Source organism: Rhinatrema bivittatum, chromosome 3, assembly GCF_901001135.1.
Source record: "Rhinatrema bivittatum chromosome 3, aRhiBiv1.1, whole genome shotgun sequence".
In the NCBI taxonomy this organism is placed as follows: Eukaryota; Metazoa; Chordata; class Amphibia; order Gymnophiona; family Rhinatrematidae; genus Rhinatrema; species Rhinatrema bivittatum.
The window spans coordinates 390,140,791-390,162,385 of NC_042617.1; the positions used below are offsets into that span (position 1 = coordinate 390,140,791).

At 40.2% G+C, this 21,595-nt stretch overlaps 2 protein-coding genes across 7 annotated transcripts in view; both read right to left on the minus strand.

Moving 5' to 3' along the window:
* RIMS1 (regulating synaptic membrane exocytosis 1) overlaps window positions 1-21,595 on the minus strand; it is a 697,371-nt gene that overhangs the window by 673,554 nt on the left and 2,222 nt on the right. The gene's annotated exons all lie outside the window — the stretch shown is intronic.
* The window catches only part of LOC115088603 (regulating synaptic membrane exocytosis protein 1-like), a 347,704-nt gene continuing 336,410 nt past the window's right edge, over window positions 10,302-21,595 (minus strand). Inside the window, exons 3-7 of the mRNA XM_029596862.1 lie at window positions 20,922-20,952; window positions 20,664-20,681; window positions 16,161-16,279; window positions 15,414-15,476; window positions 10,302-10,451 (exon numbers count right to left, since the gene is read on the minus strand). Coding sequence (XP_029452722.1) covers window positions 10,302-10,451; window positions 15,414-15,476; window positions 16,161-16,279; window positions 20,664-20,681; window positions 20,922-20,952 — 381 coding nt within the window. The remainder of the gene's footprint in view (window positions 10,452-15,413; window positions 15,477-16,160; window positions 16,280-20,663; window positions 20,682-20,921; window positions 20,953-21,595) is intronic.

Below are 21,595 nucleotides of genomic sequence, written 5' to 3' on the forward strand. Positions count from 1 at the left end.
GCTGCATATCCCAGGGATAAGCACTGCAGTGGATTTCTGCAACTCCAACCTAATAATGGTTTATAGACTATTCCTCCAGGAACTTGTCCAAACCTTTTTAAATGCAGCTACACTAACAGCTTTCACCATATCCTCTGGCAATGAATTCCAGAACTTGATTATGGATTGAGTAAAAACATATTTTCTCTAATTAGTTTTAAATGTACAACTTCAATGTGTGTCCTCTAGTTTTTGTACTTTTTGAAAGAGTAAACAACTGATTCAAGTTTACTTGTTATACTTCATTCATTATTTTACAGACCTCTACCATATCTCTCCTCAGCTGTCTCTTCTCCATGCTGAAGAGTCCTAACCTCTATAGCCTTTCCTTATAGGGGAATCATTCCATCCCCTTTTTCATTTTGGTCACCCTTCTCTGTACCTTTTCAGGGGTTATCTTCAGTTATCCAATAATAACACTAATGTATATACAAATACCCTACAATTACATTTTTTAATTATCTCATTTAAAAGAATTTGTAACCTGTGCCCTCCATATAGTTTGGGGCAGCTAACAAAAGAATACATACATAATACAAACAAATAAAATTTGACAATAATAACTCAAGTCAAATAAAAGAAAGAGTAGTCAACATCCAACTTACTGAGTATCTGGAAAAACATAATGTTCTTTTCCCATCCCAATTTGGCTTCCATAAATTCTTCAACACGGAAACCCTCCTAATATCCCTCACCAACACCCTCCTCAAAGGATTAGATAAGAGCCGATATTTCATCTGCATTTGACACTATCAGTCACAACATACTTCTAAATTGTCTCACCGAAATTGGCATTACAGGAATCGCCCATCGTTGGTTTGAATCCTGCCTTAACAATAGACACTATAAGGTTAGAATAAGTAATAAGGAATCTTCCCACATAAACTTAACTCGTGAAGTTCCACAAGGCTCATCCCTCTCTCCGACCCTTTTCAACATATACCTTCTGCCCCTTTGCCAACTTCTAGCTGACCTATGTCTTACTCACTTTATCTACGTGGACGATGTCCAAATTCTTATCCCCATAAATGAATCTATCCCCAAATCCCTCAAGACATGGGACAACTGCCTTAACTCGATTAACCAACTTCTTACTAGCCTCAATCTCGCCCTTAACATAGCCAAAACGGAACTACTCATCATCTCACTGACCAAAACCACTCCACCCCTCCCGACCCTCCCGCACCGACTGCCCACCAAGTGAGAGAACTTGATGTCATTCTAGACAACCAGTTGAATCTAAAAAAATTCATTAACACCACAATAAAAGACTGCTATTTTAAACTCCATGTTCTAAAAAAATTAAGACCCCCCTCCTCCATTTCAACGACTTTCGTACAGTCCTCCAAGCCACACTATTCTCTAAAATCTACTATTGCAACACCCTGCTCCTAGACCTCCCCACGACTACCATTAAACCCCTCCAAATGCTCCAGAATGCCACAGCCATAATCCTCACAAATACCCGCAGAAAAGAGCACATTACACCTATCCTCAAAGATCTCCACTGGCTCCCAATTCACTTTAGAATTATCCATAAGAGCCTTACTATCATCCTCAAGACACTTCACAACCAGCATACTCATTGGCTAAATGATTCCTTGCACTACTATACATCGAACAGACCCGTCAGATCCGCTTACAAAGGTTCCCTCCACATACCCTCTCCCAAACTTATCCACCACATTTCCACTAAAGAATGTATACTCTCCTTAGCAGGACCTTCATTATGGAATTCTATGCCTCCAGACCTACGCCAGGAACACTGCACCCAAACCTTTAAAAAAAAGAACTAAAAACCTGGCTGTTCAAACATAATCACTTCCTCCATTTCTGAACTCCATTGCTCCATCCCCTTCCCTCCTCCAAATTGTAATTGCCACGGTTCTATTTTTTCCCTTTTACAATCTAGCAAGAAATACTTTTATCTACAGTAACTTTACCCTCCCATAATCCCCACCTCACCCCATCCCACCCCTCAAATTCTCCCCGCCATCCCATTTTCCTTCTACCCTATTAGTCTATATAAACCTTAAGTTTATCTGTTGACATTCTTTCGCCTACCAAATTAGCTTAATTATGCCTTAAGTTATCTATCTATTACCACATTTCCATTGTACTCTTAATTTTGATATCTCCTCTTACATCCAAGTTACCTAACTCCCTGTTCCATATAACTTTGCATTCCTTATTCCAAGTTATGTTATACCAGTTCCATGTAAACCGATGTGATACTGATACTTCACTTTCAATGCATATCCAGCGTAGCTCTCTGCTTCAACAGCAGGGGGAATAAAGAAAAGTAGATTTATATTCAGACAACAACCAACAAAGACTGAATTGCACAGGCTGGGTAAACAAATAAGCATGGGAGTAGCTTGCTTATTGAGGCAGTTACTACCCCTAACCAATTAAGCTAGATACTTCACTTAGATGCAGTTCCAGCACTGCTCTTTACATTAATGGCGGGGCTGGAAGGGAATTGGAACCAAAAGGTTACTAAGGGCCAAGAGTAACAGATAAGTATGAGAAAAAAAACAACTGTGAAAGCTTGCTAGGCAAACTGGATGGGCCGTTTGGTCTTCTTCTGCCATCATTTCTATGTATCTATGTTTCTATATAAATTATATGAATGTCGGTATAGAAAAGTTTTAAATAAATAAAATAAATAAATAAATAAAACAAATATGTGCAGTCTACATACTGCTCAAGATGGAAATGATATTAAAATCATAACGGAAACCTGAAGAAATTATTTGCTTTCAAATGCCTTAAAGAAAATGTTTTGAGAGCTTTTTAAAATTTTATTGAGTCTACCATATATCGTAATTCATGAGGTAGTGAGTTTCAAACAGAGGATCCTGCTATTGAGAATGCCCTCAAATGTGATAAAAGAGGTGAAGGAATGTCTAGGAGGTTTTGATTAGATGATCTCACAACTTACAAATATCTCACAAATGATCTCACAAATATACACAGATGTGTATATTTTTTGTGTAGTTTTGATCCAGGGATTATTGGCATTATTGAGGCAGTTATGAATTATGATTCAGAGTATATAAAGACTATATAGTTGAACTGGAGGCCAAGGGAGAAATTGAAGAATAGGTGTAATATGGATATTTACTTTTGCTCCAGTAAGGATGCACGCTGCAGTATTTTGGGATCATTTGAAGTGATCTGATGGTGGTTTGTGGGAGGCCGATATACACAATGTTACAGTAATCCAAGCTGTGAAATATTAGTGAATGTAATACAGTTCGCTAGTCATTAGATATTAAGGCTGGATATACTATTCTATCTAGCATTAATGTCTATGAGGTTTAATGTTATAAAAGTTTACCTAATATAATCCCAACCAATGTACTGGCATATGCTATACAGCACCCTATCACCGACAAAACTTTTGTTAGACCCTCTATTCACGAGTAGGCATTCATAAATCTGACTCGATTATGATAAGGGGTCTCATTACTTTAATTTTGAATCACATATATATTTTGTTTGAGTTTTAGTTTTTAAATTTTCCTTAAAAGTAGTCCCGACACAAAATTAATGGGACAAATCTCCCAAACAGTAAATCCAATAGCTAATATTTTGCAAGTTGAGAATACTTATCAACGATGAAGAGGTCCCAAAAAAAAGGGACTTTTGGGACCTCTTCATTGTTGATAAGTATTCTCAACTTGCAAAATATTAGCTATTGGATTTACTGGTTGGGAGATTTGTTATGAGTTCACCCATATATACAACTAACAGTTCTTTCAGGTATTCCTGCATTTTAACAAAATTAACTTTCCTGAAGTCTAGGACCCTCATCTTAAAATGAACCATAACTGCCTGTTGTTAGGCTTCCTGGCCGCATGAGACCGCGTGAGACCGCTACCGGGTCTCCTGACCTTGTCGGGCAGAAGGCATGTTCCAGCTATCTCAATTGCTGCTCCTGGCCGCCGGCGCCAATGGTCACCACTGTGGCCTGCCTTCCCAGCGCTCCCCGATGCAACCGACGCTGATGCTCTTCACAGGCCCCCCGGAATTTAAAGGGCCAGTGGTGGGAAAGTTGCCTGCAGCCTGGGAAGATGACATCAGGCAAGGCAGGTATAAATGCCCTTTCCTTGCCACTTCCTCCTTGCCTCAGCAACGGGTCCTGCTCAATTTTGAGTATGAGCTGTCTGCGTTCCTGATTCCTGCCTTGGTTCCTGAGTTCCTGGCTCCTAATCCTGCTTCTCCCGGTCCTTGTCTCCAATTCCTGCCTCTTTCCTCTCTCCTTCGGATTGCTCACCTGGCTCTGACCCTGCTTTGCATCTGACTCCGCTTGTCTGCTGCCTGCTCTGACCTTCTGCCTGGTTCTCTGATTCTGTTGACCACTGCCTGCCTTGACCCTTGCCTCACCTGACACTGCTCCAGCTTCCTGTCTTCCAGTTCCTCACCTAGAGAGAGAGACCTAAAAACTAAGTCTATTCCATGTTACCGTTGCTAGTAATAGCAGTGGCTATTTTCTAAGTCAACTTAATAGCAGGTAATGGACTTCTCCTCCAAGAACTTATCCAATCCTTTTTGAAACACAGCTGTACTAACTGCACTAACCACATCCTCTGGCAACAAATTCCAGAGTTTAATTGTGTGTTGAGTAAAAAAGAACTTTCTCCGATTAGTTTTAAATGTGCCACATGCTAACTTCATGGAGTGCCCCCTACTCTTTCTATTATCTGAAAGAGTAAATAACCGATTCACATCTACCCATTCTAGACCTCTCATGATTTTAAACACCTCTATCATATCCCCCCTCAGCCGTCTCTTCTCCAAGCTGAAAAGTCCTAACCTCTTTAGTCTTTCCTCATAGGGGAGCTGTTCCATTCCCCTTATCACTTTGGTAGCCTTCTCTGTACCTTCTCCATTGCAATTATATCTTTTTTGAGATGCGGTGACCAGAATTGTACACAGTATTCAAGGTGCGGTCTCACCATGGAGCGATACAGAGGCATTATGACATTTTCCGTTTTATTCATCATTCCCTTTCTAATAATTCCCAACATTCTGTTTGGTTTTTTGACTGCTGCAGCACACTGAACCGACGATTTCAATGTGTTATCCACTATGACGCCTAGATCTCTTTCTTGGGTGGTAGCACCTAATATGGAACCTAATATTGTGTAACTATACCATGGGTTATTTTTCCCTATATGCATCACCTTGCATTTATCTACATTAAATTTCATCTGCCATTTTGTTGCCCAGTTTTCCAGTCTCACAAGGTCTTTCTGCAATTTATCACAATCTGCTTGTGATTTAACTACTCTGAACAATTTTGTATCATCTGCAAATTTGATTATCTCACTTGTCGTATTTCTTTCCAGATCATTTATAAATATATTGAAAAGTAAGGGTCCCAATACAGATCGCTGAGGCACTCCACTGCCCACTCCCTTCCACTGACAAAATTGTCCATTTAATCCTACTCTCTGTTTCCTGTCTTTTAGCCAGTTTGCAATCCACGAAAGGACATCGCCACCTATCCCATGACTTTTTACTTTTCCTAGAAGCCTCTCATGAGGAACTTTGTCAAATGCCTTCTGAAAATCCAAGTACACTACATCTACCAGTTCACCTTTATCCACATGTTTATTAACTCCTTCAAAAAAAGTGAAGCAGATTTGTGAGGCAAGACTTGACTTGGGTAAAGCCATGCTGACTTTGTTCCATTAAACCATGTCTTTCTATATGTTCTGTGATTTTGATGTTTAGAACACTTTCTGCTATTTTTCCTGGCACTGAAGTCAGGCTAGCCGGTCTGTAGTTTCCCGGATCCCCCCTGGAGCCATTTTTAGATATTGGAGTTACATTAGCTATCCTCCAGTCTTCAGGTACAATGGATGATTTTAATGATAGGTTACAAATTTTTACTAATAGGTCTGAAATTTCATTTTTTAGTTCCTTCAGAACTCTGGGGTGTATACCATCCGGTCCAGGTGATTTACTACTCTTCAGTTTGTCAATCAGGTCTACCACATCTTCTAAGTTCACTGTGATTTGATTCAGTCCATCTGAATCATTACCCATGAAAACCTTCTCGAGTTTGGGTACCTCCCCAACATCCTCTTCAGTAAACAACGAAGCAAAGAAATCATTTAATCTTTCTGCGATGGCCTTATCTTCTCTAAGTGCCCCTTTAACCCCTCGATCATCTAATGGTCCAACTGACTCCCTCACAGGCTTTCTGCTTCGGATATATTTTAAAAAGTTTTTACTGTGAGTTTTTGCCTCTATGACCAACTTCTTTTCAAATTCTCTCTTAGCCTGTCTTATCAATGTCTTACATTTAACTTGCCAACATTTATGCATTATCCTATTTTCTTCTGTTGGATCCTTCTTCCAATTTGTGAATGAAGATCTTTTGGCTAAAATAGCTTCTTTCACCTCCCCTTTTAACCATGCCGGTAATCATTTTGCCTTCTTTCCACCTTTCTTAATGTGTGGAACACATCTGGACTGTGCTTCTAGAATAGTATTTTTTTAACAATGACCATGCCTCTTGCACACTTTTTACTTTTGTAGTTGTTCCTCTTAGTTTTTTCCTAACATTTAAATAAAGAGCAGACAGAGCTAAATGATTCCAAACTACCCATTTCCACTGCAGGCTATGAATAAAACTAAAAATCATACTTTCAAATATAGGTTATGTGAATGTCAGAAGACAAAAAATAAGATTGGAGAATTAGAATATATGGCACTGAACAAAGATATAGGCAAATTAGGCATCTCAGAGACCTGATGGAAGATATTAATTATATCGAAATGACATGCCAGGTCAAATTGGTGGAGGGGTGGCACTTTATTTTAAGGATGGAATAGAGTCAAACAAGATAAAAGTCCTTCAGGAAATAAAATGCACTGATTGTGAAATGCAAACAGAAATTTGGAAACATACCTAATTAAGTAATCCAATAATAAATAGAGATTTCAATTACCCTAGTAATGACTGGGTAAATGTCTTGTCAGGACAAGCTAGGAAAGAAAAGTTTCAAGATTATATAAATGACTGCTTCTTGGAGTAGCTGGTCCTGCAACCAAAGTGAGATGGTAATACTCTAATCCTCATTACAATGCAGTATGTGATGTGAGAGGCAATGGTGATGAGGCCATTTGGCAATAGTGAACATAACCTAATTATATTTAACATAATCAATGAAAGAAGATAATGAAAGAGGATAATGACTGCTATAGCATTTAACATTAAACAATAAACATAAGAACATAAGATTTGCCTTATTGAGTCAGACCAAAGGTCCATGAAGTCCAGTATCTTGTTTTTCAACATTGGCCAATCCACGTCACAAGTATCTGGCAGGATCTCAAGGGGAAGGTAAATTCCATGCTGCTTATCCCAGGGATAAGCAGTGAATTTCCTCAAGTCAATCTTAATAATGGTTTATGGACTTTTCTTCCAAGAATTTGTCCAAATCTTTTTTAAACCCAACTACACTAACAGCTTTATCATATCCACCAGTACTGAAGTCCAGAGTTTATGCATTGAGTAATATAATATATTCTCCTATTTTCTTAAATGTATTACCTAGTGAGAGAAGATATGATAAGAAGTCTAGAAAACCATGAGTGAGGTGGAACAGGTAAATCAGGAATGTTTATTTCAGGGCTTCCCAAACTGTGGGTCGGGACCCTAAATGTGGTCACAAAGACTTCAGCTGCAGTCACAGTTACCTCAAAGACATCTCACATGATTTTCTGTGGTTTCCTCTTTGTGAGGAGGAATTAGGGCCATTATAGGTCCTATGAGCTTGCACGGGCTTGGATGCTCCATGCTAACTTTCATTAACAATGCTACTTTTGTTTGCAGATCATTGTCACCATGAGGGGAGGGAAGGGCTAGGTAAGTGTGAGCTGGTGGAAATTGTGACTGTGCTTCTCTCCTCACTCACCACTGAATCTACCCATGAGAAAAATGTTGCCCCTTTCATCAGCCTACCTTCTCTTTCCAACAGTTGTAATCTACCTTTAGCCCAAAGCTACTGACTGATCAGGGGGATTGTTGAAGACGGGACTGTTTGAAAGGAGGGATCCAATGCAGGAGAAGTTTGAAGGTTAAATCAAGAGGAGATGGATTTGCTGTGATTGGTGAGAGAGCTCAACTAGGAGATGTAAGAGAGGAGCTGGGGTGAGAGGGGATCAGCTGGGGATATGAAAGAAGAGGTGGAGGGAAAGAAGTGAGCTGGAATGTAAGAGAGAGGGGATTGAAGAGAAGGGTAAAAAGGGAATAGGTAAGAGGGATAGGATGACAAAGGATAAGTTGGTTATAAGCAGGACTTTGGAAGAGAGAGGATCACCTGTGGGGATTCAAAAATGGCTGGAAGGGATAAAAGAAGGGATGAGCTGGAGAGGTCAGAGCAACTGGGGGAGGTAAGAGGGGGTAAACTGGATGGGAGAATGTTAAGAGAGGGGTCCTCTAGAGGTGCTGGAGATTGAGAGGATCAACTGGAGAGGGTGGAGGTTGAGAGCGGGAATCAGCTGGAGTGTGGGGATGGTGAGAGTGGAGTGATATCTGGAGGGCAACCACACACCTGCTAATTTGAGGCATTCCAGGGGCTAGACTTTAGCTGGTGAGCATACATTTTGAACACCATCCGGCTCAAGTGACATGCATAGGTCTGGTTGGAAGAATAGCTGTCTAAAGTTAATTTTGAAAAGATATGAGCAACTTTATAAGGGTATAGTCAAGGGCAGGGTTCTGCATGGAAACCCCATTGAATATCTGGATAAAGTTATGCACATAACTTTACCTGGATACCTTACCCACTCTGCAGTTCTCTGAATATCAACTTGAGTTGAGATTTGTATTTGTTCATGACATTGAACAGCTAACAGTATATGGTCTGCTGCCATCATTAGAAGGGAAAACACATGGTGCACTAACTTAGCAAAGGGATTGGAACCTTGATCTGATATTAATTATAAAACAAAGTAGCTATGACCTGGCAGTAGGAGAGCAGTGACGTATATGAAGCCCAGCATCTCATTTTTACAAATTACTTTCAGCAACATAGAGAAGCTTTCATGAGTCAATTTGGATTTTCATTTGTGCTGCCTCATATGCATAGTAAATAAAACCTAAACTTCTGTGGAAAGATTAATCTATTTAGAAAGACTGCCTTCCAAAGTATAATATAAAAATTGAGACCTTTGTAGTGAGTAGAAATATCAAAGGATTCTTCACAAACAAATTCAGAGGGGGCTTGCACAGGTAACAAAGTAATTGCATCCTTGATGACAGCCCTTTAGACTAGGATTGGGCAATTTTTTATTTTTTTTTGCCTGGTGCCATGTTTGTGAATCTTGTTTGTTTCGGGACCGGGTGGAGGGTGGAGGAGACAAAGCAAGTTGTCATGTCTCAGCTTCTCACCCAATGAAAAAAGGAATGGGGAGGAGGAAAGAGGATCACAAAGAAGCATTATAAAAATAAACAGACAATGCCTACTGCTATTTTTCCATCTTTATTTTTAGTTTTTCTGCATCAGCCCCCTTTACCTTGTAGTATGCACAACCCATACTGAATGTGGCATTCTCTCACTTGCACCTTGGTTGCTACCCTTAAACGTAATCACAGAGCTGCACAATCAAGAATTTAATAAGATGAAACACAAAACATAAATGCATTTAATGTCACAAATCTAAAATCATTGAGGACACCCTTAGCATTAAAACTAACTGATCTACCTAATTTGGTCCTTGCTTATGTAATTGGTTTTAAGGATTGTTCTTAAATCTTCCTGACCTTCCATCATTAAAATACCCAGACATCTGCAGTGAACTGTTTCCAATTATACCTAAACTGAGATATTGAGATAAATTAACCACATGCTTTTATTGGGTTCTGAGATGCAGTATTTGATTTACAGTTAAAAACTATTTCAATGAGCTGGGGCTGCAAATCAGAACGACAGAGTGGCCCCTCTTCCCTCTCCCTGAACCCAGAAAGTGGGCAGATAATATTTTGAGAGAAGAGCTATAACTTGCAGATGGAATCCCCTAAAGCGGTCCAGCAGCTCCCTACAACTTCCACATCTCTTTTTCTTTTGTTCTCTTTTACTTTCTCTCCCTCTCTTTCCCCTTCCTGTTTTTCTTTTCTCCCTTCTATCTTGCCTTCCCTCTCTTAAAGCTGGCCAGGTGGCACCAGAGGTTGGGGAGAGCTGACATCACACTGCAGAGATACTCTGAAAAGCTATGACTCCCTTTACCCAGAGGGAAGCTCACACCATCAAGCCCAGCAGCAGCAGAAGCTTTCCGGGAGATGGAGCTATGCTGAGGGCATTGGAGGGTGGGGGGCGCTGGCAAAATAGTTCTCCGGCTGTTGCCAGCAGCTCTGTCCTGTTTTGTGTGGAGAGGGTGACTGCGTATAGCTGGAAGAGAGCAGGAGAACGGAGACTCATGCAGATGCCTGCATTTAATCTTATAGCACCCCATCACTGTCCGTGTTTTATGATGCACACTCAACAATGAATGACTTCAGCATGGGCGACCTAAGGGCTACTGCGTAAGTGGGTCGATAAAACTGAAAATGGATAAAAGCGAAGTGGCTTGGATAAAAGAACTCAATAATTATAGGCTATCCTTTGGTGACGAGTAGATGTTGGTCACTGATAAGTTTCGCATGTTTTTGAAAATCAATAACACTTATAAAGGAGCATTGATCGTATAAATATATTTCCGTGACGCAACCAACATGGCGAAACACCGGCCAGATTGTCGGAGTTTCTTATAATATGAAAAGCTACCTTGGTTAAAATATCATCAAGTTAAGTGCACTTTTTCCTTTGTCTAAATTTGAAGGACTGCACTCTAATAAGAAAGTGTTTCAGAATATTTTTGATCAGTTGTTCCATTTTTATATAAAAAAAGAAATATTTCTAAAAAAAAAAAAAAAGAACAATTTATTAGAGTTCTGAATAGAAATAAAGATTGAATATTTTTAATATAATTCCAGAGGTTTTTTAAGACTGATGATTATACTTGCTGCTATATCTTCAGTAGATGTCACTGTCGATTTGGTATCTGAAGTCTTTTCCTACTAAATAAGTATTTATGAGAAATCAATACCTTTTTCTTGATATTGTGAAGTTTGTTTAGTGCAGTAGATTTTGATTTTAATTTGGATGAAAGAACTCCATAGGCCAGACATGGTCTGTGGACTGTAGTCTGTGTGCCTCTGCTTTATACCAAAACACTTTCGGGTAGATTTTCAAACAGCGCAATTTGGCGTACTTTTGTTGGCGCATCAGGCGCCAACAAAAGTACGCTGGATTTTAGTAGATACGCGCGTAGCCGCGCGTATCCGATAAAATCCTGGATCGGTGCGCGCAAGGCTACCGATTCCGTATAGCCGGCGCGCGCCGAGCCGCACAGCCTACCTCCGTTCCCTCCCCTCACCTTCCCCTCCCTTCCCCTACCTAACCCACCCCCCCGGCCCTGTCTAAACCCCCCCTTACCTTTGTCGGGGGATTTACGCCTCCCGGAGGGAGACGTAAATCCCCGCGCGCCGGGACGCGACCTGGGGGCGGGTCCGGAGGGTGCGGCCATGCCCCCGGGCCGTAACCACGCCCCCGGACCCGCCCCCTAAACGCTACATCCCGCCCCGAAAATGCCGCGCGGATCGGGCCCGCCCCCGACACGCCCCCCTCGGAAAACCCCGGGACTTACGCAAGTCCCGGGGCTCTGCACGTGCCGGTAGGCCTATGTAAAATAGGCGCACCGGCGCGCAGGGCTCTTAAAATCCGCCCCTTTGGTTCTCTTATTATGTGATTATTAAGTAGTTTAATATAATTTGTACCTGGTTTCTCCCATTCACCTTATGTATTACCTGCCAAAATATCTTATGCTAGAGTATGTTGTACTTTATTCCTTCTATTCTAAGCTTTGTTTTCATAAGTGTAACCCCATCCCCTGGTGCTGGCTGTATTTTGATGGGGCCATAAAAGAATTTATACTCCTTCTGGGGCTGGATCACTCTGGCTAGCTCTTACCCACATTTTCTTTCCTCAGGGCCTGAGACCTTTTTTGGTGGGGAGAAAAAAAAATCTCTTTTAGGGCCCCGGGTAATAGAAGTGCCTTTAGATTCCCTTCCCTGGGAGAGGTACACTTCTTTGTCTCACTGTTTGTGCTGTAGAGCCAATAACAACACTAGAGGCTTTAGGTTTAGTGTCCAAAATAAATTCTATACTGATGGACAATCAGATGATATATGGCACAACACAATAGAGTTCCCAGCACCACAGATGATCTTTAGTCATTTTACAGTCTTTTCACTCTATCTGTGCAAGGGTCTCAGTTACCAGGTCCAGGGAAAACATCCACCCTCCAAAGCTTGGTTAAGGGGAGCTCCTGGGTGGGCAGAGTACCCTTGTTTGACAGGATAACCCCTTCCAACAATTGGTAAAAGATAAAAGTATGGTCTCTGCACAGAAGCAGAATCTTTTCTCTCCCCAGGAGTAAAGGCTCCAGAGAGTTGGCCTCAATGCTCTCAAAGTGGTTCTTACTCACAGTTAGTCAATCTTTCTTATTCTCTTTCTCTATCAGATGAATCCATGATGGGAGGGATCCCTTCTGGAACAAGAAGCTCCAGTTGTTCCATGATAAGGTCAGAAGAAGGGCAGTCAAAACTTCCTCCCTGATCTACTCAACACAATTCTTCTTCCCCAAACTGAGGCAAAACACCAGAAGGTCCTGGCACCAGGTCACCACCAGCCCTCTGTTTTTACTGAGGTGGCAGAGGGGCAGATCTTCCCTAGCCCAGGACTCCCAAAGAGAGGATTCTCTGTGCCCACCCTCCAGGCAATATCCAGGGGTCCCACCAGGCTTTTTACAAATGTAACTCTTAGTGGGGTTTTAATACCAAGGGCACACAAACTTATTTATCATCTTAGATACTTCTCCAGCTAGTATTCTTCCCACATCCTGAGCTCTCTAGCCCAGATGTGGATTACTTTTATGGACAAAGACTCTTGTCTATGGCCCAGACAGTGGTGTGCTAATCCCTGTGTGTGCTGAAAACTGTGGCATTCCCTGGAGGGAGTTGCTGTGACAAAACAGGCAGGATCAGGCACTGGGAGTTAAATAATAATTTTACTGATTGTTAATAGTCAAATTAAAGTCCATCCTTCATTAAGTGTGGAGTTACAGTTGAATTTAATATAGATAGGGAGTCTCATCTTGGGTAGGTGTCCTTTACTTCAGCAACTTGGCAGAACTTCCTGTGGTGGTGGAATATGTGCACAAAAGCTCTCCCAGCAGCCTACCAAGATTCCTATGATAGAGGCCCCTATCTAAGCATGAACAAAACAGTCCTACCTGAGGCTCCAGATTCACACCGATCGCCCAGCCCTGTGTCCTGGTCCAATACAAGTGGAGATCTGGATGAGATTTTCATGATCTTACTTGACTCCATTAGTTGTTCTGAATGGTAACTCCTTGGGTTGAAAAGTCTGTGGTCTTAGGAACCTGATATTCCAGCCAGACTCCCAGTGAAGATGGGTCCTGCCACACAAATCAAAGTCTCTAAAAATCCCCAAAAAACAACCCAAGATACCATCCTTACCCACCAGGTAGTAGATAGGCAGAGCAGATCCCTGACCTGTCTCACAAACTCCAAGCAGGGTTTGCCTGAGTTCTAATGAGGAGGCCTCTAAAATCCAACTCTGGAAAAACTCCACTACCTCCGAAAATTCCAAAAATCAACTTCACTGCCCCCAGAGCTCTCAGGAGAGAGCTGCTTATAAAATTGATAGAGTGGGACAGCCATCCCAGCACCGTCAAGGGGAGAGACTATACAGAATGACACCTCCCCTCACCATTTCAGTTTCCACTGTCCTAGTCAAAATAAGTTAACCCAAGACATTACTGTAATGAACCCAGAGGGGCCATTACATAAGCTTTATAGATTTGTGGCAGGATGGGAAGCATCATTTTAGATTCCAGCAGTTTCATATGCAACCAATGAATAGTGTGCTGTGAATATCATTCAAGGGTGCCTTGAGTCCAGGTCTGAGTCCAGATGGGGGGTTAATCTCCAAAGCCCCTGGCACAGTCTCCAAACATGCCCAAGTATTCAAAATACAGTCTTTATTGCAACTTATAAAAACACCATCCAGTCCAATATCATAAAAAATCGAAATCAGCATCAACCAATAGTCACACTGAAAAAATGGTTCCATTGTCCATGTCCCTTGCACCATTATCCATAGCAAAAATCCCAAACCATAGATCAAAAACTCTCAATTTATAATCTAAATCCAACTCTAATCTTTCTTCTTAGTTGTCTCTACTATAAGAGTCCATCTCTCTGTACTGATCAGTCTTTGCAAAAATCTTCTTCCAATCTCTCAGTCCTGGTTCCAAGACTCAAAAAACCTCTAAATCGTCTCAAAGTCTAAAACCTCCATAAATCACAGGTTTTGAGATCCTGAGGGGATTTCCAGCTTCTCTCCTCCAACTCTAATTCTCCAACCGCTTCTTGCTTAAGATTCTGGGGGAATCTTTATCTCTAACCCTCTCCTTCCTTCTGGCTCTTACAGCCATGCCTAACTCTCTAACGAACTGAGCATGCTCTCAGACATTATACCCCAAGAAGCCTATCCCTCTAAAAGGTGGGATTTTGGCAAGGGGAGGATTAAAAAATGCAGAACCCCTCTCTCACTGCCTAATGATGGTAAAAAAAAACCTGGGGATTCCATTAGTGACAGGCATAGCCCCCATCACACCTACATTTTATGATGTCATATTGCTTCTAGGATGGTTGTGGCTTATAGGTCTATAAAGCTAAATAAATGTAAAGCTGAAGTACACTTCTTGCAACACTAGCTGATAGGAAAGTAGGAGACAAAGCTGTTAACTAGGTGAGGAACTGGTTAAGCAAGAAAAATCAGTGTGGTGGTCATGGCTGTCCACTCTAGTGAAGGAGGCACAGCGAGTGGGGTGCTTCTGGGCTAGTTCTATTCAATACTTATTAGTGACACAGCAGAGGGACTTATCTGTTTGCAGGTGACACAAAAATCCATAACATGGTAGACACACAGTGGAAAATGGAAAAATTGAGAAGGGGACTTGAAAATAAAGGAACAATTGTCACAAGTTTGGAAATAGTGCTTCAATGCAAAATGTGTAAAATTAAGCTTCAAAGGTGCAGAAATAAGTTAGCCACTTGTCAGCTGGGAGGTCAGAAAGCAGAAACAACCAAAAAGGGAAGGAACCTAAGAAAGCGACTGGCAAAGCAGACATTATGTACAGGTATATAAAGTAAGGTATTACCTTGTATAAATCAATGGTAAGACTTTCATTTTAAGTACTGTGATCAGTTCTGGAAGCTGTACCTTTGTAAGAATGTCGATAAGATGGAAACAGTTCAGAGAAGGGCTAGCAAAATCATACAAGCCCTGCAGCATAAACCCTATACAAAAAGGCTTAATGAACTCAGTGTGTACTTGTTGAAAGAGAGGAGGCAAGCATTACATGGGAAGTGACCAGCTACTTCAGAGATGTTTTAAACGTGGAATGGTCTACTAAATCCTTGATGTTATTTCCTCTTTTAAAAGCCATCCACGGGCGTTCTGCAAATACTTGATGCACTGTATGTGAGAATGCATGTTCCAATAGAGATATCCCAATAGAGAGATTACAATTTTATAGACATCAGGTAAGATCAACGTGCACCACCCAAGGAGTGGTGTATGCAATCTGGTGCCCCTGTGCACTAGTGTATTTTGGCAAGACCGTGAGAAGTTTAAAAACTTGGCTCATTGAGCACAGGAGAGCACTGAAGTGCATGAGATTAGAAGCACCGATGGTGCAACATTGTTTGGAGAAAGGTCATGTATTCAGTAGCATGAGATGCACAGTGTTGGAAGTTCTAAAAGAGGATGAACGTGGAAGCAATTTAAATTTAAGATTGATGCAGAAAGAACAGAAATTGATTTTTAAATTGCAGACCACGCATCCTGCCGGTCTGAATAAGGAGGTTGACTGGTCGGTTTTTATGTAGAAGGGGATGTGATTGGCTGAGATGGTGGCTGAATGTTTTGATTGGTGAGAGTTTGAGGGGAGGAGGGGAGTTTAAATACCAGGAAGTCCTGACGAGATTTTCTGAGCGCGGAGACGCCATCTGTTTTTTGTGCTGCAGGGAGGAGCCGTGCAAGGCCAACTAAACGAGTGAGTTCCATTGTGTTGAAATGCCAGAAAACTGCAAAAGAGAAAGACTTTTGTTGAAAGGGAATAGTGTGTTAGTGAGTGTGTTTTCTCTTTATTATTAGGAAGAATCCCCTGAAGCAGGCGAGATGAGCCGCCGAAACATTGCAATGTCGGGAGGATATAGATTTTAACAGTCACAAAAATAGCGGGAGGTTGAATTGCTTTAAAGGCAGAGGTAACTTCGAGTCACGAGAGGAGGTGCTGGAAGGAGGTTTCACGGAGTGCTTTTGAAAAAACGGAGTGCTTTTGAAAAAGCAAAAAAAAAGATAAGTAACATTAAATTAATGTGCAATTTTTAAAAAATTGGAAAATAAAAATTGTTATTTAGTGGGAATTGGTAAATGAGGTGAAAAATCAAGTGTGATTGCTGCCATGAAAATGGTTGTAGCCCTGTAAGGGCAAGAGCCTAAACGATTGAGCACAAATATTCTGATACTAATTCCCTGGGATTTGAAATGTGTTAAGCTTAAATGATAAGTGTGGTAGTCCTCATGTGTTTGAGTATTGAATATAGATATACATTGTGAGGAAAATAGCCCTACAAACAGAATTATTGGTTTTCATCTAGGTTATACATGTTTAAATCTTTAAGTCTATCCCCATACGCTTTAGAATGAAGATCACTGATCATTTTAGTAGCCACCCTCTGGACCGCCTCCAACCAGTTTATAGCCTTTTAAAGGTGTGGTCCCCAGAAGTGCACATTTCACCAGGGACATATACAGGCATACCATCACCTCCCTCTTTCTGCTGATCATTCCTCTCTCTATGCAACCAAGTATCTTTCTGGCTTTGTCAGTCACTTTATCCACCTGTTTGGCCATCTTAAGTTCATGAGATATGATGACCCCCAGATCCCGTTTTTCTTTCATACTTTGAGGAATTTCACCTTCAATACTTTTCCTCTTCTTTGGGTTTCTGCAGCCTAAATGCATAACTAAACATTTTTTTCACAAATGCACATGGGTGTGAAGAGGGTGTGGATGAAGGAGTGTATATTGTGGGTTTGTGTGTGTGTGTGTGTGTGTGTGTGCGCTGAATGTTTGGAAATGTGTGTGTGTGGGGAGTAGTATGATAGGCAGGTGGGCAGAGGTATGTAGGGGTGTGTGTGTGTGTGGTGTAAGGTGACTGGGGGTGCAAGGAAAGCTAGGATTGGTTTGTATGAGGTGGGTGTGACCATGGGTATGTGTGAAGGAATGTATCTGGGAGGGAGTATGAGTGAGGGATACCTCTTGGAAGGTACCATTTGGTGAAATAACACAAATATTGTGAAAAGAAGCACAGAAAGCACACTAAAAATCAAAATAAGTACATATGTGTGCTGCAGAAGCTCTTGCAAGTGGTCTATCTACACACAATAGGTTGATGAAGGTTGAAAAATAATGTAAGTCATCCCTCCCAATGCAACCTTGGCGAAACACGGTCCTGTATCGTGGACTAAGTTGTAATTTTCACTTCTAACTTACCCTTTCATTAAATTCTGTTACACCTACATTATAAGGAAGACTGAGTTGTTTAACTTGATTTGATCAGCTTGAGTCATATCAACGTTTTCAACCTACTGTGTGTAAACAGACCACCTGCAAGATGTACAATTGGGCACTTGTCGACAGCTGCTTTAGTTATTTTTCTCCTTTTCTGCCTGTGTTGATATGGGCCAAATTGTTGGAAGGGTAAAGGGAGCTTTTGAAATTGAGCATTGATTAACATTTAACAGTTTTCAACTGTTTCCCGAAAAAAGTAAATAAGATTTTTTTGGAAGCTCATTTCTCTGAAAATACTGAGCTGATGTTTCTGGTTTTCAAACATATCTGAAACATTCAGATTTTCTTCTTGCATGCCAAATTTGGAGAATTTCTTTCCTTTTTTTGGACAGTTATTATGCTACAGATGGACATTACCCCCTTTTATATAATTCTGTTTAATAATTTACATATTAGCAAGCATAAAAATTCTCGTTTCATTTTGTCATTCAGCAGTGACATCAGGTGCTGGTCACTAGGGGGAGCTCAAGAACTACTTTAGCTGTGAATGTGTTCTAAGAAAACTGAAGCACAGGGATCTGTATTAAGGAAAAGTCCCATCAAGTGGATCCTTTAGAATTTCTGAAAATATGAGATCAGAGTCTATCAGGACCAAAGCTCTTAGAGAAAATATGAGTTTTGGAGACAGAGAGAGACAGACAGACAAAGAGATAAACAGAGTGAGAGAGAGAATGTGTGTTTCTGGAAGGGAAGGAGGAAATCTACAGTTATGTGTACTCTTTAACAAGATGAGTCTGTCCAGCTGTGAAGACTTTTAGTCATATAACTAAAAAATGTTGACTGTCATTTTACAGTTAAGAAAGTATACAAAATAAATGTGAACACAGAAAACAATGGTAGTAGAAGAGACTATAGGAGTAACAGAAGAGAGGAGGAAAGGTTGCAGAAGGTAAGGAAAGAAATGAGAGTGCAAGAGGGAGGAAAAGAAATATGGAGAGAAGGCGGAGAGACTACAGGAAGGAAAGACTGTGGAAAAGAGAAGAGGGGAGAAGGGAGGAAGGGAAAGGAAAGACTGGTGAAGTGAAAAAAAATGAATATGAACAACTTATTTGAACTAAATCCAATGATACTATAGTGCAAGAGACTCGTATTCAAGTCAACTGCCTTGCAGGTTTCAGCTCTGTCAAGTTGATGCACTTTAGGGAGGAACAGTAAGTGGCTGCCACTACTGTGGCAACCCCTTCTACTGGAAAGATGTCATTGAGTGGTTCAGTCTTTTGGCCCTTTGTCAGCAAGAACTCAAGACCTCCTGGTTATGCCATCAAAAGAGGGAGGGTAAAGAACATGAATTGGTTTCATTAAGTTATTTCATCCATGCATGCATGAGATTTCATGCAAGTAAAGTTTTATTGCAGGAGCTAACCATTAACCTGACTTAATTAAAAGGAAATTTAAAAAATTCACCTTATTTTGCTTTCCTAGATTATGTAAAGTAAAATTATTAAATATTGTCAAGAGCAGAGCTATAGAAATAAGTAAATACAGTGTTGTATTGATAAATGACTTGGCAGCACTGAAAGGTTTCACTTCGTAAGATTTATATACTGTATATATTCTTTATTCCGCCTTCCAGCCACTTCAAAGTGAATTATATTCAGGTACGATAGGTATATATAGCCACTGTTTGCTTGTACCCCTAGAGACAATGAAGTTGCTGTGATTAATCATTGTTCTTGCACTGATTGTTACAGAATAAAAATAAAACAGCGCAGATGCTAAAATTTTCCCTGGGCACACCCACCTTCTGACCTTTAATTCCTCTCCAGAAGAATTGTGTTTGTAGTTTTGTATACACCTTTAAAGTTTCATTTTGCTCCCACTATATACCAAGTATACTCGGGGCCAGATTTTGGTATATGCAACATAGATACATGCCTAGAGTGCCAAATTCCGAGGGCATCCAAAAAACTGGGACTCTCCCTGCTGCTGCATGCTGATTTCCAGGGGTGAAACCCCCCACCCCTAGTCCTCTGCCTATGGATGCCAGAATCTTAAATCTGGCCCTGAGTCTCCTGGAGGTCTTTTGCATTGCATAGAAAAGTGAATTATTATAAGTTAATATTTGCATACTTAATTTAAAAAACTGGAATATCAGAATTCATTTCTATGAAAACTTGATCATTCTAATATATTTAATGGTCAACTAAACCTTTGAGTTCATAAACTATGCAAATTATATCTACAGGGAATTCTGTTCAATAAAGTTATTTTTGCAGCCAGTAATAAAATTGATCTGTGTATGTATGTCTATATATGGTATATAAGTATATTTATGTATATATTTCTCTTTCCTTTTTTTGTATATACAGTATATGGGGTCAATATTCAGTAAGCCAGTGAATGACAATGTTATCTGAGTAATGATATTGAGATAATGCTAGCCGAATATTCAGCAAAATTTATCTTTTACTGAATATACTCAGTTACATTTACCTGGACAATGTTATCCAGATAACTTTTCTGTTCAATGGTTTACTGAATATTTGGGAAAAAAAGATGTTGCAGGTCAAATGGTCCGATCCCTCCCTCCCTCCCCTGCCCTGCCCTTCTCCCAAATGAAAAGGAAATGCCACACTCCATCCCCACTTCCCCTTCTTAAAAACATGAGGCACCACTATCACCCTTCCCCCGATCCCTCAAAAACCTCTTTGTACCCCAATGGGAAGAGGAGAGGTTCTTACCGTCACCCAGAGGGTGACTATCTAAGTGCCAAAAGCTGTTAACTGTACTGGCACTAGGATATTCATTTATTCACATCATTTCAACAAGAACTGGTTCCTTCACCAACAGCTGAAAAATAAATATATATCTACAACACACACACACACACACACACACACATCACAGCAAGTGATGTAGCTGAGCCATATGCAAAAAATATGGAACAATCCCTCACTGCCTAAGGACCCTTAGTAACAATTTTAGAGTTATACAATAACCTAACATGATATAAACCCTCTCCATGTAATGTGCTCACAATAGTATGAATTTGGTTTTTTTTCTGTTTTCCAATATAAAAACAAATATTTCACATCAAAATCAATTATTTCATTCACCAAGGTTAATATAACAGTATAGTCATAAATAGTTAAAAAATATAGATTCTAACCACTTTGTCCTCCTTTGGGAAAGCATCCAATGAAGCAGAGGAAAGAAAAAAAGAATAAAGAAGAGAAAAAGAAAAGGTAAGCAGGTATTAATAGGCAGATCTTGGAAAAAAAAAAAGCAATCCTAACAAGTGTCTCTGCAAAGTTTACACAAACAAGAATTTAAAAAAAATGTATAATAGCATTGGTGAACCGAAAGAGAAGTGGCAGTACATGCACAAAAAATTAATTCCAACATAGATGTCATATAGGATTCAGCAAAAAATAAAGACTAAAAATTATTTCAAAAATAGTAGTAGTAATTAGTGTTACTCCTGAGCTTGACAGAGATTTTAATTCAACCAATAACATGATTTTAAAAATAAGCATACAAACTCTGCCTACAGAAATTAAGGCCATATGAATTTAATCAGATTCGTGGGCCTTAGGCGTTCCTATTCTACCATCATAGTCTGTTTCTATGACTGTCTTGTTTCATCTCACTAGTAGTATATAATTCAGAAATTTTCTCTTGTAAATATTCATTTTTTAGAAGGGGAGATAAATCGATAAAGCATCACGATAAGAGGTATGTGAACTTTTTCACAAATGTTTTGTCAAACAACTGGACCAATCTTGAAGAATTTCAAAGATTCATCAACCTTTTTCTGATCTAAA